General features: G+C 47.2%; 1 protein-coding gene across 1 annotated transcript in view; it reads right to left on the bottom strand.

The window, feature by feature from the left end:
• Positions 1 to 264: 264 nt before the first annotated feature.
• The window catches only part of LOC126543094 (uncharacterized), a 78,033-nt gene continuing 61,009 nt past the window's right edge, over positions 265 to 17,288 (bottom strand). Inside the window, exons 2-4 of the mRNA XM_050190236.3 lie at positions 11,670 to 11,758; positions 6,189 to 6,429; positions 265 to 2,470 (exon numbers count right to left, since the gene is read on the bottom strand). Of these exons, the coding sequence (XP_050046193.1) occupies positions 2,187 to 2,470; positions 6,189 to 6,429; positions 11,670 to 11,758 (614 nt within the window). The 3' untranslated portion in view covers positions 265 to 2,186. The remainder of the gene's footprint in view (positions 2,471 to 6,188; positions 6,430 to 11,669; positions 11,759 to 17,288) is intronic.

Here is a 17,288-nt window from a genome sequence, read left to right as displayed (position 1 = left end):
GCATATAAAGTGAGGAGAATAATTTGCTAAAGTGTTCCAAGTTAAAAAATAAATAAAAGCTTTGCATGGTGTAGTAGAAAACAACAACTCCCACCAGTTGCGGGAGCGCTACGACAGAAAAGAAAAAAAGAGCACGCTGCGAGAAATCCCGAGTGTAGTATAATGTGTACGCATGTAGAAATGCAGAAGTACTCGCACAACGAAAGAACTCGCTGCCTACGTTCACACGCCTGACGACAAAATAAAAAAGGAAGGTACACATGATTCCTAAAGTGTATATTTTTATTGAAAAAACAAAATCAAGAAAGGCTCAAAGCAAAAAAACTTTGTAGCATTTATACAGAGAACCAAATGATTATAGCATGCTTGTTTTTACAAAATAAAGTGCGAAACAGGCAACGACATAACATATGTGTCCCGAAAGAAAGAAAAAAACGCATGCACTACATTTTGTTTCGCCTCACGTCACAGTTTGAGCTAGTTTGAAGATACAGCAACCATTATTCAAGTTTCATGAGCAACAAGACAACAGAGGCATTGACATCAACGTCAAAAACACCACCAATATCGAAAATCACGTCGAATACACTGGTGCACTGTAACAAACTACTTGTGACGACAGTCTCATACAACGGCGAATACAATGTGTGGAAGGTATATAGATGACACGCGCATAGAGCGCGAAACAAAAGAAAGATAAAATAAAGTTGACAGTTGGACTCGTGCATACAAACCACTGACCAGCAGTCGCTTTCACTTCTGCGTTTCGAAACACATGAACCGATGCGAGTGAACCGACGTAGAAACATTGTGCGCACACAGTGAAACACAGCGAATCGTACTACGTAAACAACGGAAGCGAAATGTACAAAAAAGAAGAGTGGCTTTTGAAAGCACGACTCCCTGTACAACGCCAGGAAAATGAGCATCAAGATGATTTGATTATCTCCGTCGGTTACCCTTCCCCTACAACCGGTCGCAAAGCGATACCACGACTTTCGTGCTTTGGGCCTGCATATTGTTCCCTCACGAAGGAACTCAAAACGAGCAATTGTACATACAATAGTAAAAAAAAAAGGCAGCATGTTTATCCCCCTTCTATGTGTAATCAACGAGGTGAAATGTGCTGTCAAAGGCAGACTACCCCGTAAATGGCTCCGCTGAGAGGAATGAAATCAAATGATTATACGAAGGGCGTTCAATAAGTTCCCGCAACAGCAATCCCATATCGTGCAAAATCTACTGCTAGGCGGCGATCTGTTTACAGTACAGAAGTGGTCCTTTTCTCTTATACTGACAGGCCTTACAGCTTCAATTTTGTACCTTCAGTCAACCAGAAGAGATATCGCTCCTGCAAAAGCTCCCTGAGAAAACTTGTTTGGCTCTTTCCGCGTTGCTTCAGCAGAGCGTTTCAACCTGTCACGGCATTTCTCGATATAAAAGTGGCACGTTTGTGAAAGACAGCGACGTTCGCCGGGGTGCGTGGAGATACCGTCTAGAAAAGTAAGGAGGCGGAATCCCTTCGATCGAGACCGGATTTGGTTATGCGAATCGATATCATGGCGCTTTAAAGCACCCTTCCAAGCGCGGCGGCGGAAATAGTGCGCATCGGAGGCGCAGAAAATTACGGCAAAAAAAATGAAAAGAAGGAGAAAGCGCTTATCGCGCGCCACTGCAGGACCACAGGGCCCTAAAACGCAGAAGGGCGTCGATACTAGCAGATAATTGTCTTAGAAGGGAACGTGCTGCTATCACGCCGCACTCGATAACGAGTTATGAACGTGGTACACCGACTGTCGGCCAGTGGTCACTTGGCCTTTCTGGGAACTTAATGACCAGCCCTTACTGTAGGGAAAGCGGATCGATTGCTCTTACACTTCTGCATCAAACGCGTCAACTGGCTCTTACAAGGCAGGAATATCCGAGCTCCCCCGCGGATTGCATCGCGCTTAAGCCTGCTGTTGTCCCTGGCAATGTAAATAGCCGTGACGAAAAAAAAAAAAATCAGACACTCGCCCACCAATTCTATGTCGGGAGAACCGATCGCGCCAGCGAAGCACAGTCGCCGTGTCTTCGTCTTAGTGCACGCGCGCGTTCCGACAGGCGCCACGGCGAGAGATGGGGCGCCGCCCGCTGAGCCGCGAAAGAGAGCACAACCAGAGCCGAGAAAGTCGGAGGCCTCCCTCTCAGAGGACGTGGAGATCGTCGCAGGACCGCGACCGCGAGCAGGCTTTCCGCAGGAACCGCTTAAGGAAGACCTTGGCCTTGCACCCAGAGAAGGATGACGTGCAGCTGGAGTTGCGGCCCCGCATTCGGACCGAGTCGCGCTTACAGCTCTCCTTGTAGCTGATCTGATTCTTGAGGCGAATTTGGTGCAGCAGGCCGGCCAGGAGCTCGTCCACTTGGTGGTTGATGCACGTCGACGTCTCGATAAACTTGACCCGCTCGTTGGTGGCCAAGTAGCGTCCATCTGCGTGAACAATCAAAAGGAACTAAGGTTGAAGCGCGCGCACGCTGTTTTATTCGCGAACGCAAAAAGGAAAGTGTCCGCTCGTAATGGCAATTGTCGAGTTGTGGGCAAGGACACAGGGACGCCAAGAAGCCTAATTTGGGCGAAATAGTATTTCGGCTCCTTTTTTTTTTCATTCTATTATCCTCCTAATGTTAACAACGGTTGCGGCGTTCCAGCGTTTATTTCTCTGCGCTCCACGCCCGCAGCTTTCCAGTTTATAGAGAAATGTAAAATGCAGATGCAAATAAAAAATGAACATGGGACGAATTAGACATGAGCCTACACAACAAGCTCCAAGCGAAAAAATAAAGGCACAAGGACGAGTGGGGAGGAAAAACTGGAAAAGAGCACAATCGAAGACACTTGCGCAGCCAGGCTGTTTTCCTGGACCCCGGCCCTTCTATGTATTGTGCTAAGCTTCTCACCACGCGGTTCGATGTCTGCGCGAAGGTCCAATGGAAACTAGCGCCAAAAAGACAAACGCACGTGCAATAATGAGGGGCCGACTGCTGAATGCATATGAAATAGCGCCCTTCTACTCGCCGGAGGCAGCGCCGGAGTCCATGCTCCTCGCGTGCTTTCTTTTTTTTCTCGCCGGTGAGTTATCCAGAACTAGAATTCGCTCTGAAAAAACATGCCCGTATTCAGTGCCGACCTTCAAGCCGCGGGTCGCGCGATGTTTTATGGCAGCTCTTCAGACCGCTACGGCAGCTGACCAAGCCTATGTAGAAATGTGGACACGTATACGCTTGTTGATGCATACATACCGCGCTGCTTGGCATTGACGGGTTGCCGCAGGTGCTCCACCCAACAATCGAAGAGAGCATTGTAGTTGTAGCCGAGCGCTGGGCGGATACTAAATTTTTCTAATACGATTCGAACAGCAAGCATTCAATATCGAATGGACTACTGAATAGTCAAATGTAGACGCATATACGTATTTGAAGCAATAATATTAATTTCTGCATAATCGTAGCCACCACGCTAGTATTGAATGGTTCAAAAAAGTCAGCTATCAGGAGCAAAGGATAAGTTTTAAATACAAGATCACTTCTTGTCATTTAGAAACTACACAAACAGCCTCTTAACACCTTCATAGTCTGGTTGCAAACAAGCTTTCCATGAATTAATGACCGCTCTATAGAACGGAAACTTAAAAAAAAAAACACACTAAATAAATGGTTTGCGAAAAACAATCAGAGGTTGTAGACAAAACCAAAAAAGAAAGCTGCTCAAGGAATTGTGCGTCGTAAACATATGTAAGGAGGCCAGTAGGCTAGAAAACATCACTGGCGGTAGCCTAAAAGATAAGAATACTAGACCACTAGACTGTCAAAGTACTAAATGACCGACTACAAGCAAAGCTCACAGGTTGTTATGTAGGCTTTCGCCGCGAAACCAAAAACAAAACTTGCATTATCCTTTTTTTTTTCTGCATTCCTTCGCAAACGTTTGTCGTTGTTTTACTTCCGACAATTTTCGTTACTTTTTTTAGCATACAGATAACCGCAGCAATGCTTTAACAGTCGGTTGCTGCGAAATATTTGGTTAATTTTGAATATGCGAAAATACCGAATATAGTGTCTTTTCGGATACGAATACGAATAGTTAATGTGTAATATTCGATTCGTATACGAAGCTTGGAATATTCGGCCCCCACCCCTTAGCTTTTATTCTACAGATTGCTGCAAGAGATGGCGACTTTACACGCTTCCAGAGCGCGCCTTTTATTTTCCACGAACAAAGTTGCTCAAATGTAGGGAACTAAAATAGCCAGCGCAATCTATATCTGATTATTTCGCCCGTAATCCAGCCGTTTTTTGGCTGCAGCTGAGCTTTAAGACCGGTCAATGGCTGCGCACGAAACAATAAGGAAGGGAGACATAAGAGCGCGGAGACGCGACCATGACATAATGTGCGCAAGATTAAGCCTTCGAGAATTAATGAGTATTTTTTTATTTAAGGAACGAGTAAAAAGAAAGATTAATGTGCTATTGGCCATGACAGTCGCAATCCAGCTGCTTGGTTATGCACAGAAGCAATAGAAAGCAGGGAAGGAGATCCATTTGAAAATTTACTCCGCATTCGCAGCGTCGGTCCAACCATGAACTTGAGGAGTGCAGTTAGACTGTTAATGAGTGGAAGCGACTATAAAACACTGTAAACCAATTTACACCTTTAAGGATACTTAAATTGGTCTTAAGCTCTATACCCTTACGGGTGTAAGGGTGTGAGCTATGGACAGAAAGCATTTTTAAGGGTGTAAATCGGTTTACGGTGTATGTGTATGTTTCTTCGTTTTTCTCATTCTGCCGAGGTGCCAAGAGAAAGACAGCGCGTGAAAGTGTAGGATGAGCGTCTTTGGTGTGTGGAAGTGTCACGTTGCACGGTGAACAATATTCCGTAGCAATGGATTTGACTTTTCAATCGAAGAGAACGACGGATCGTATTCAGCACCCCTTTGTTTGTTTGATTGTGCCAGCTAGCTTCCCTGGACACTGCCAGCAAGCCGCTAACAGCTCGTCCCATTGTCAAGAAGTAGGTATCAAGTCATACTGTAACTACCTTTCTTGTGTATTTTAAAGCGAATATCTTTCTTTGACGATTCCTCCCGTTTTCTTTGTAGGAAATTCGCTGCCGATACAAGAGGCGCGAGCTCTCGAGCAACCGAGTTGCAGGGCGCCTTTCGTCGTCAGCAGTAAATATATCAGATTAATATCTTAGATGCGAAGACAGTTCACACAAACTCACGAGTTCTAGACGTGGCATTTGAAATGGTAAAATAAACGTTTACTCAAATATCAGTCCAGGGCTATTCCATAGGCTTTGAAGATATGAAATGGGGACATGCGAACGTATAGACCTTGGCTCCGTTATAAGCATGCCTGTGCGATATCGGCGAGAAGAGCCGGGTGTCTCGGCACGAGCTCTGCGATGTCGAGAGAGATTCTAGGGTGCATGGGGTGTTTGATGCTGTGGTGGAGCGCACGAGAAAAAAATTGCCCTCCTCCTCTCCTGCCGTCTTCCCCCCCTGTGGCGGCTGCACAAGAGGGCCCCGGCACCCAGGTGCACCGCGTAACGGTTCTGTTCTCTACGGAATTACGCTATGAAACAACAAACGCTACCTGAACGTTCTCGCTGCAACAAACGTATACACCTCTAAAGCGTGTTATCCCATGAATAAAACGAATAGCTTTCTAAAAGCATTCGGCTATTCGCTTGCAAACATTGACTATCGTCGTTGATGATTTGTGCTTATCTCTTTTTGCTGTCTTTCTTTCTCCCCCTCCCCATCTCCCTGTTTTTCATAAAGGTCACTAGGTTTATTCTTTTCGAAATGCTCTCGAACATATGCTCCTATGAGGCGATCAAGTGTCAACCATGACAGAAGCAATCTGCGAGGTAAGTACGCGGTCAGTCAGACGTCCCTTAAAAGGATAGGTGTAGATATTTCCTTTGAAGCCAAACGCACGAGACCGAAGGTGCAATTTTGACAGTTCTGTTTGTCCCCATTCCGTTACGACTGCGACAGTAACATAGCTGTGGCGACTGTGCTCTGAATGACCTGCAACTGAAGTGATGACGTCTAGCGTGCAGATGACCGAGAAATTATGATGGCTGCGCAAGCACAAAAACGAACATTGGGCTAAAACTTGCAAGCGAAGGTGCTCCTTACCGTCAGTGGTCACAGCGCGACTACGAACGAGGTCCGTCTTGTGGCCCACCATAATGACGGCCTTGTGATCCACGTTGTCCCAGCGGTGTATCAGAGACAGATACTCCTTGGCGATCTTGAAGCTGCTTCGACTGCAGATGTTGTAAACGACAAGGTAGGCATCCGGACGATACATGGCCGCCGGGTTGAAACCCGTCGGTGGACTTCTTAAGGCCTGGCACGGGTTTCTCGCGTGCTGCAACTGCACGCAAGAGAATGGGGTGGTCATATGCTTTCCAAGACCCCACAGTCACACGCTCTCAGCATGCAAGGTTTGGCGGAAGGGCACACGAAAACCTCTATTAGCGAATGCTGCACGCAGCGAACGCAGCTTATAGTTGAGTTATCACCCGATAAACGAAATACTCTTATTTATAACTATTCAGATATATACGGCGCTCCCGGTAGGGGAATACTACAACATGCAAGGCGACAGCACTGTCTTTATCCTGCAGTATCGCATTCCCACCCCAAGGCTACTTTGGAACATCGCCAGAATAAAAAGCAGCACGCAAAATCGTGCTCTTGCCACTGTTTGATGGACAGGCGGACCCAGCTTACGGGAATAATCGCAGTGATCACTGATTAATTTTAGCCTTTTTCATGCTTAAATGGTAATAGTGTTGTGTGATGTTGTCCTTCAAGGCCAACAATACTTTATAATTCGTCCAACGTACGAATGCTTGAGCGTATAAAACTGCGACACAATCCACTTAATAGCACCCACGAGGCTCGCCTCGATGCCCCATGCTCAGTTTATCGATGCGTGGGGCAGCCGTGCTACACGTATCGTGTTTTCCTTCAGCAGGCCGGGCTGATATGCGGCTATCAATTACGGCGCGCCAGTACAGAGCTCCGCGCACCTCTTTTACCATATTATATCTGAACAGGTCACGTCCCTCCCGAGGCGCACAATGTGACCTAGCTGTTCGTGAAACGGCACAGAATGCCTGCGCCTTTGACAACAGACAGTCTTGAATCACAACTGCATTGCAGCAGTTTCTTTGAAATGAAACGACCTCGGCGTGAGAAAGATTTCAATTGTGTTACCTTAAACCTGCGCCTGACCTCAGTATTCAGCACAGTTCGTCGCTAGAATTCTGTCGATATACTGAAAGCACCCGTTTGGGTTAGTCTCCATAATTGCGCCCACATGTCAATGAAAATCACCTGCAAGGAGAAATTGGACCCACTTGATCAAGGCATACTTGAAGTTCAATCCCTGTGAAGGTTTGGGGAATCGCTAGTAGAACTTTATTGTGTAAACGGACAAATCGTACAGCGTGTGCCACTTTATTTCAAGAAGTCGTCCAGAAAGCGCATACAGCTCAATATTATTTGCATCTGTGTTCTTTTCGATCACCGAAAGTTGTACTCAGCTCATCAATGCCAGCGCTTTACTCTAGGAAAGTTTTATTTCTCCGCACGTAGAGAGGGGAAGCTCCCTAGATAGTCTGAGTAACAGTGAAATCTGATCATGTGACCACAATACGGGACCATCCACACGTACGCGATTTATACCAAGTGATATAGAGCGTACTCTATAAACCTAAAGAAAGACTCACAACTTCTTCGGCAAGAATTGTGAACAATATTTCTCCGCGTCGTTATTAACGCAGTCATATATTTTACTACTGTTTCTACTTCTGTAAGACTGACACTCTGCAAAACCCTAGTTCGCTCAGAACTAGAATACGTATTTCTCATTTGGGATAACGATCAAGGCATCGCTAACCATTGCCCTTGAAACGATTCGAAATCCAGCATCTCAGTTTATTTTCTCTAACTGTTCCCCGCCATTCCAATGTAACACGTATAAAAAAAATCCCTTACCTCCCAGTAAACCATCCCAGAAACCCGGTAAGCCATCTAGCCTCGCCAATCTCCGGCCCATATCGCCAACTTCATGTGTAGGCAAAGTCATGGAGCACGCACTCCTAACCCGTGTAAACACTCACCTCGAAGACACATGTGCTTATCCCCACTCGATAATTGGCTTTAGACAGCATCTTTCCACCCAAGACGCTATGCTCCAACTTCAGCATCAAATCCTAGATGGCAAATCCCGTCACACGAAGGCGATCTTGGGCCTCGACCTCGAGCGCGCCTTCGATAACATAAGGCACTCCACCATCCTCGAACGCATCTCCTTGCTCAACCTTGGAGAACGCACTTATAACTATGTAAGGGACTTTCTATCCAATCGGAAGGCCTTCCTGTCGGTCGGAGACATTCGATCAGAGGAACTCTCCCTCGGCAGCACGGGCACACCGCAAGGCTCTGTCATTTCCCCAATACTGTTTAATCTGGTTACGCTCGGATTAGCACAAGAACTACAAAAACTCGACGGCATTGAACACACCATATACGCCGATGATATTACAATCTGGGCTGCAAAGGGCAGTGACGGCCAAATCGAAACTGCCCTACAAGACGCCATTTACGTCGTAGAAAATTATCTTGAAGACACGGGACTCCGCTGTTCCCCTGAAAAGTCGGAGCTTCTCCTATACCGCCCCACACTCCGTGGACGCCCTCCGCGGGGCTCCACGACTAAACGCCAATACGAGGAAATAGAGCTCAACCTGAGGGATGGCAGACCTATACCCGTGGTCCCTTGCATCCGCGTTCTTGGTATGACCATAGAAGCCAACGGAGCTAACTCTACGGCTGTCTCAAAGATCCTTCGACAGACCGCCAATACATCCAGACTGCTGAAACGAGTGACCAACCGGCGAGGGGGTATGAAGGAAGACAGCCTCATCCGCCTTGTCCAATCTTTTATCGTCTGTCACATTACTTATGTTGCGCCCTTTCTCAACTGGTACAAAGCTGAAAAGACTAAACTGGACATCATCATTAGAGGAGCCTATAAGCAGGCCTTAGGACTACCCAACCCCACCAGCACGGATCTTCTACTACAATTAGGTATCCACAACACGCTAGACGAGTTAATCGAGGCCCAACGTCGATCTCAACTAGAGCGGCTTACTCTCACGGAAACGGGCCGCAGCATTCTAAACAAGCTTAATATCACCTACCAACGTCAACATGGAGACAAACACCCAATACCACGCGAAATTCAGCAATGGATACACGCCGACCCTATTCCGAAAAACATGCACCCAGACTACAACAAAGAACGCAGGAAGGCACGAGCTACTTCCCTCATCAAAGCTTACGCCAACACAGCGGGCGTCACCTTCGTCGACGCAGCTGAGTACCGAGATGGACGGCGCTTTGCGGCGGTTACCACAGCAGGCGGCTTGCTCCGACATGCTGCCAGCATCATTACAAAAAATGCCGAGACGGCCGAGGAAGTGGCCATTGCCCTGGCCACTCTTGACCCATCCTGTCGCACCATACTGAGCGATTCTCGCGCAGCAGTCAACAACTACATCAAAGGTCGTATTTCTCATCAATCACTCCGTATCTTACGACAAGCCCCGCATTCGCCTGAAAATCAAATCACCCTCGTCTGGATCCCAGCACACGCCGGCGTTGTCCACCCGCACCTCACCAACCTCAACGAGGTTACACACTCCGTAGCACGAGGACTAGTCAACCGTGCCGGAGACGGTGCAGGTGCACCCGCAGGGCGCGACCGCCTTACGAGATACAACGACCTTGTAAAGTCATTTTACCTCGCAAGAAGAACCTTCCCTACCCCTCACCGCAAGTTAAACAGGGCACAGGCAACCACCCTTCGCCTGCTACAGACGAATACATACCCCTCCCTCACACGCTATCACACTATATACCCCGACATCTACCCGAGCCAGACGTGCAAGGTCTGTAAAACTGAATCGGCAACACTCCCCCACATGCTATGGGAGTGCAAAGATCAATACCAAAAGCTTAATCCCGTGACCCTCTCGTCGAGATGGCACGCCGCCCTGCGCAGCTCCCATCTCGACGACCAACTCTGGGCGACCCAGCAGGCCTACGAAGCGGCGAAGAGGCAAGACCTCGACGTCCCATCGTGGGAGGCCTAGGCCCAGCCGACAGAACTGCTGGTGTTCATTAAAGTTTACTCTCTCTCTCTTACCTCCCAGAACTTTGATTACGACGCAGATGTGCTCGCCTTTGTCTATTCCACAAGGTTTATCATGCCAACTACGTGCTCCAGCCAGCAAATTATCACCCCATCTTTCTACGCTTCATCGCAATCTGACCACAGATATAAAATTGCCGTACCATCCTGCCGAACGAACCGGTACCATGATTATTTTTTTACCCCTCGAAGTTTCCACTGGAACCACCTTCCTGCTTCCGTCGTTCATATCGGAGACGCATCTTCATTGAAGACAGCATCTACCACGCTATCACTTTACATTTTTTTCCTTATATAATTGACAGCTTATTTTGCTTTCTTTCCTTTCTTCTTTTTTTTACTTTGTTTCCATTCCTTTCTGTAGTGCCCTAGGGCCTTGAAAGTATGTATAATAAATAAATAAATAAATAAATAAATAAATAAATAAATAAATAAATATATAGGCAGTACGCCGACAGAGGACCAGCGAGAAAACAAAACCAAATCGAGAGTAGTGGGTGGGTGCCCTCTCCAGTCTGCCCGTTTCTTTGCGGAGAAATACGAGCGATCGCGATGCGCCTACAGTCGCCACGACTACAAGAACCCCCGGGTCGCGACAATCTCCTCAACATTGCTCTTGCATCATTTATTCCGTCACCGTGTTTCTGTGAATGAGATCCCAGTATCTGTGCGAAGGCCCAGATGGTACAAGGTGTCAGGCCGGTGGTGACAAGCGTGTGACTGCCTGTGAAATAAGTCACTTCCCGGTTCTTTCTTTCTCAGTTGCGAACACAGCGCACATTCACGTGTGTCTCATTTCAGATAGCCAGTGTTCTTTATCACTTTTTTTTTTATTATTGGGAAAGAGTGCAGCTTCATTTGGCAGCTATGTATAATAAATTTCTTCGCTTCTAGAAGTATTGACGTCTGAGGTCTAACGTTACTAAACGAACCACAAGACAAATGCTGATTATATAAACCCTTTTAACATAACAATTTCATCTTCAAAAGCTGTCGTAATGTTTGCAGGTTCTTAAACTCTGGTTAGTGTGGTATTTGTCAATGAAGTTTCATATACAGCAGTATGACTTCTAGGAGGAAACCATAAAAATTTTCCGTACACCAGTGCGTTACATGTCGTATGTCTGTCATTTCATACGTACCGGGTAACAGACGGTAACGAAGACGTGCGAGGCATCATATTCCTAGGATGAACAACGGCTTTTCGTCTCAAGTTGATCTACTTATACTAGGTAATTTCGACGCGAGCAGAACTGACTTGTATAAGTGCCACTGGTTTGCTTGGATACAATACATGGTATCTTGCTAAATTGGACACGCTTCGTACGATTACACCCGAAAGGCTTTGCATGGTCACATCCAATTAAGGTTTTCAAGCCAACACTTACCAGTTCGTCTTGATGTACGTGTTCAATGAAGGTAAGCTCCGACTCTTCTCCGTTGAGAACCACCATGACCGATTTCTCATTCTCTTCATCTGCAAAACAAGGCAAAAACAACACACACCTGTGGTTAAGAAGTGCGATGCATTTAGACGCGGTAAGAGAATGCGCACACCAAAGAACAGACAAAAATAAAAGAAGAAACAACGTCAACAGCTTTGGCGCGAATATGTATGCGACGACTAAAGGGATTCAGGTCACCCCATAGACAACATTGAAAACAACAGCGCTCAATTCGTGATGCAGTTTGTCGATATAAATACAAACAAATTTGACAACCAAACTGTAGAATTGGCGTCGCCTAGGCTGTGAGCCTATTTCCGCCCATATTTAAGTAAAGGCAACAAAAACAAATGTGCCGCACATTTCATTATCGACAGCTGCTACAAGTAGCGATAAACACACGAAAGAAGGAGAAAGCTATTTCGCGAATGGTGCGCACATCGAATGATAATTGTTTTCGATGTTGCTACCATGTTGTTACAATCCCGTTCTATAAAGGCATGCCAAACTTGTTTTCTCAGTACTGAGACCGATCCAAACCATGGTTGCCAGTTTGCTGTTATGTGCGATTTGGCATCGAACAGACCACAATAAGCCTCGAAATCTTTAATTTGCGCAATGGCTATTCCTCTCCCTATGCAGAATCGATGTCCAGCCCAACCAGAGCCCGAATGTCGTAAGCCGATTATTTTTCATAAGAATGGCTACTTAATGTTTCCTTCGTAATATCCGGCGCCGAGGAAGTATTTGTTGCAGCTGGCATCAAAAAAAAAAAAAAAAAAGGAAAAGAAAGAAGAATACTAGGCTCCACCGCAGGATGTCACGTCTACTTCGAAGACGCATAGCTGGCAAAACGGCTCGGAGAGGGAGATTCGCGTAGAAACGAGCGCCTGAAAGAAAACACACGAGCGCACGCGAACACACACGAGCTTGTTTGACTGTGGTTTCGGTGCGCACAGCTCGGGGAGGCACGTCATTCTCGCTCAGAACCTTACTCGTTTCTTTGCCACCCTCAAAGCTCCTCCTCCAAACAAGCGGTGCTCTGATAGGCTGACGTGCACAGTATGCAGCGGAAAAAGCGATGAAATTAAATAAAAAAATAAAGAACTGGAAGCAGCACTGCTATTCCCAGAACAGGGAGAAATCGACAGGCCCCAGTCTTCAGAGCGCACGGCTCGCGCGCGCAGCTTGTGAGCTGGGCAGACAAATAGAGCGAAAGCACTGTTCTTGCAGCGAAAACAAGCGTCCGAGATGGTGTGCGCGCACCTTGTGCAAGCGCGCCTTTGTAAATCACGCGATCGCGTCCGGAGAGAGAAAGCAGTGCGCCCGCGGCTGTCAGCGTGGCGGCGCGTCGTTGGCCCGCGCGACGCTGTAAAACGCGCAGGCGCACATCGAAGCTCAGGAGGACCCGCACCGATACAAGGCATTAAATATAGTCCCGTCTCGCCGCAGCGCTAATTTTGGACGGTGGGGGCTGAAGAAAAGAAGGTTCTCCGGGCAGAAATAGAGGAAGCGCCGGGCCAAACACAAACATTTCACGCCGCTTTATTTTGGTCGCCGATTTTCTTTCCGCCGTCGGCCCTGGCCGTGCGCGCGCTGTGAAATTGAACAGGGACTGCTTTGGCTAAGCACGCGCTGAGCCTCCAAAAGCAAGATGCGAGAAGGGGGTGGTGATAAAGCCGAGGGTAGAGTGGAGCTCGGTTCAAGGCTGGGGGATCGCGTTGCGTTACATATTCTTAAGTGAGGCAGTGCCCTTGTGCCTGGAGAGGGAACAAGGCGGAGCAAAGTCAAGGTGATCAGCCAGAGGAGAATCTGGTTGCCGAGACGGTACGGACGTAGAACGCGGGCACAGATAGAAAAGGCACAGAGAACCCCCACCCCATGCCTTCCACACACACACGCACCTTTTTTAACGTAATGATAAAATAAAGGTGGAATCCGTTAAACATACCATCTGATAGCGGAATATCACGGGCTGGACAGACAGAATAAAGTGACAGGCAGGCAGGTTAACCAGACGGAAATATGTTGTTTGCTACCCTGCATTCGGGAAGAGTAAAACAGACGGGAGAAAGGTGAAGGAAGAGAAAAATGTGCACCTTAAGAGCGTGTGCAACACAGCCGCAAGGGAATAAATCAGGCAGTAGCGTTCTAGTCGTTCGCATATATGCGAACTTCATTCGACAACTGGCCTATAGGCCAGTTGTCGAATGAAGTGCACCATCCTCTGTGCAGATGATGAAGTTATATTTCTATACTGCACTCATTAATGGAGGTCATCCGTGTGCTGTTAGACAGCCAGCCATCTACGTCGACTCAAAGTACTATGCACGTGCTCGATACACCGATGGCACTGCTGGTATCCCTCGAGTAGAGAAATGCTCCACAAGCTAACAACTTTTCTTGGACAGACGATAGGCATCACCAAACCGAGATACGGACAACATAATATATGGCAACATTGGAATGTATTTGGTTTGTACCAGATTGAGCCAGTGATATAGCGAGAAGCATCGAGGCTCCGTGAGATGGTGAAAATGAAATAACAAAGATATGAAAGGGTCGCTAAGCAAGGGACAGCGCAATACAAACATGGACGAGAAGAGCACCAGGATGGGCGCGCGTCATTGTGCTCTTCTCGTCCATGTTTGTATTGCGCAGCACCTTGCTTAGCGATGTACGACAAGCTCGCCTAACAACATGCGTTAATGACATAAAGGGATGTGCACTTATTTCATTATATTGAAAATCGAGCGGCTGGTAGCCAGATAAAAAGATATTCGCTACTTATTGCAAAACGACGGAGGTAGTGTTACTATTTTTCAAAATAATGTCGGTGACGCGACACGCGTGCTCTCTGGCACTGATGTTTAACATGCGGCAATCGACAGTGTACACGTTCTTTTGAACAGTGACAGAATGATATTTAAGTGACACCGTCTCGGTTACGAGCTTTCTGTCGATGCCGTCTGGCCTCTAAGAGTCGGCAAACAAAGCGAAGACACATTATAGCTGTGGCAGATTATAGGCACCGACAAATGATTGGCGACTCTACCACGGCGTAGATGGCACATGATCTTGACGCTGACATCTTAGAGCACGAGCTCCATCGGTAGTGCGAGTCGGCATAAGGCTGCCAAAGCAAACTCTATCAACTTTTCGGCGAAACTAATGGGTGGGCTGTTTTTCGTGCATGCCGGGGAACCTATACCTTCCCCCCCTCTTTCTTTTACCACCGCCTATTCCTCCTCCTCCTCCTCCTCCTCCTCCTCCGAAGAAGCTCGTTCTATTTTCAATCTTTGGGCTAAGTTTAGACGCATGGTGATCCGAAGGCAGCAGATGCCCCGACAGATGGGGCCAAACCACGCACCGCAATTAAATGCGCGCGGCCCACAACAAGCATAGCCGTTGTCTTCGCCGTGGTACTATCGGGAGCAGCGCACAGATATATGGCACGAATGTCGGTCAGGGCTGTCAAGAAACGGTGGCCTCTCTTTGGGGCGCGGCCCGATTGTGCTCGAGCAATCAGGCAGACTTGAGAGGGACTGCAGCGCAGGACCTGAGAATAAGGTTCAGCTTCGAGCGCGTCACCTGCCCGCGACGGGATTGGCTATATATACGGCGCCATGCAGTGGCTGCGCTTTTTTCTCATTGCAACCGCCTCTCGAACACCCGACTCTCAGGCCAGGACGGGATCAGGTTACCTCGCTCTGCTGCCATTCTTCCACGCAATTCTACTCAAGCTGGGGCAAGAGCGCAGGCAGTCTCGTCGCTGGATTCGAAACCCACTTGAGGCTGATGCTCGGCGAATTTCGCATCGCAGCAAACGTTCAGCCCTAACGCAACGCGAGAACGCGATAAACATTAGACGCATGAAGCTGTGAGCCGCTTCAGTAAACCAACCAGAACCGAAATACTCGAGTTATTATGGTCGGTCTTTCCATGCTGCATGCATCATCGACGAAAAGTTTCAGTCAACAACAAGCGGTGAAAATCCCATGTTGTGCAAAAGAAAGCAATAAAAAGAAGTGCTTCCCAAAATGACCTTGGTTTTGAGGCCAGTTAGCACGTTTCAATAGTAAGCGTAAGCTGCGCGTTCGTTTTCGTTACGTTGTATGCCTTTTCTTTGTCCGCTTTTCTTCATGCAGTTTGCCTTTACTTTCGAAGTGTTTATCTCTTCATTAAGGAAAAGAGAGAATCTGTCGCAAAAAGCTCCAGGAACTGATTATTAGGGCCCGTATCCGATGTGAGAGCATTTAAAGTCGCAGATCTCTGGCAGATAGCGAATGTTTCGAGCAAGATCTCGGACCCGGGTAACCGGCACCGTCAAGACTGCGGTTGAAACTTGCGCCGTCTTTGAAACAGGGAAAAGTGAATTTTAGGAGGTGGCGCGTGCTTCTTCATTTCTTTTTTTCGTTTGCAGGAGAAAAAAGAAAAGAAGAATACGAAAATAGAAAGAAGGGAAGAACGAGAGCACCAGTTGTGCGTACACTGGAAGGTGTCTACCAAGCCTATATAAACGGTCTGTGTTGTCGTCTTGAGGTACTGTATATAGTAACGCTCTCGTTTCTTTCTGCGCCAGCGACGCGCACATCCAAAGTGGAGATATCTTAATTACTACACAGGACCAACGTGTCAATCCTGAACATGAGGCAGCGGAAGCCGTTCGCAGAAAAAATTAAGACAACGCTGTCACCTGTCATCGACAGAAACGTTGTTCTCTTACACTTATCGACAGTAGAGCCGGTGAAAAAAATTAATACCGCAATGCTAATTTAGTGATAATCACAAGAGCAGTGACATGTGTTTTCCTCTGTCGCCATCTTAGAGCAAAATTCTAGCAAACAATTCAGGCCTGTGTAGTTCATTTTATACCAGTAGTGGCACTGCATTAAATTGATTAAAATTATGGGGCTTTACGTTTATACAAAACTCGGCTTCAACTAGAAGGCACGCCTTAGCGGGAAAGACTGGGCTTAATTTTTACCGCATGAGGTTCTTTCACGTACACCCAATGCACGGTGCACTGTTTTTTTTTTTTTTTTTTTTGCACTTCACCGTCATCGAAATGCGGCCGTCGTAGCGGAGAATACCACTCGCGACCTCGTGTTTGGCAGCCCTGCGCCATAGCCGTGCACTAAGCCACCACGGCGGGTTGTAGCACTACATGACGATACCCGCCCGCTATATTTACATGGGGCAGCCTGAGGCTATTTATATTCATTAATTTACTCGCCTCGTAATAAAGAATGTATGGTGATACCAGCGAATGTTTCAGCTATAGACTGTGACCGCTCCAACAAGAAGCGTCGACCTCGTGATGAGCAGATCAAACTGTGTCAACTGCAAGCAGCGTCAACTGTAGTGATGTGCGAATATTCGTCAACTTTCGAATCACGGATCGAATAGCCACTATTCGTAAATGTGAATATTTTTCGAATACCTTTACAATATTTCGAAGCATCAACTGAGCTCAAATAAACATAAAATTGGAGCAAAAGTGTGGTAAATTTTCACCCCCGCGGGCATACATAAAACACGAGAACTTGCGTAGCGGAGCAC

Source organism: Dermacentor andersoni, chromosome 1, assembly GCF_023375885.2.
Source record: "Dermacentor andersoni chromosome 1, qqDerAnde1_hic_scaffold, whole genome shotgun sequence".
Taxonomy (NCBI): domain Eukaryota; kingdom Metazoa; phylum Arthropoda; class Arachnida; order Ixodida; family Ixodidae; genus Dermacentor; species Dermacentor andersoni.
This window is presented reverse-complemented; position numbering and strand designations above follow the sequence as displayed.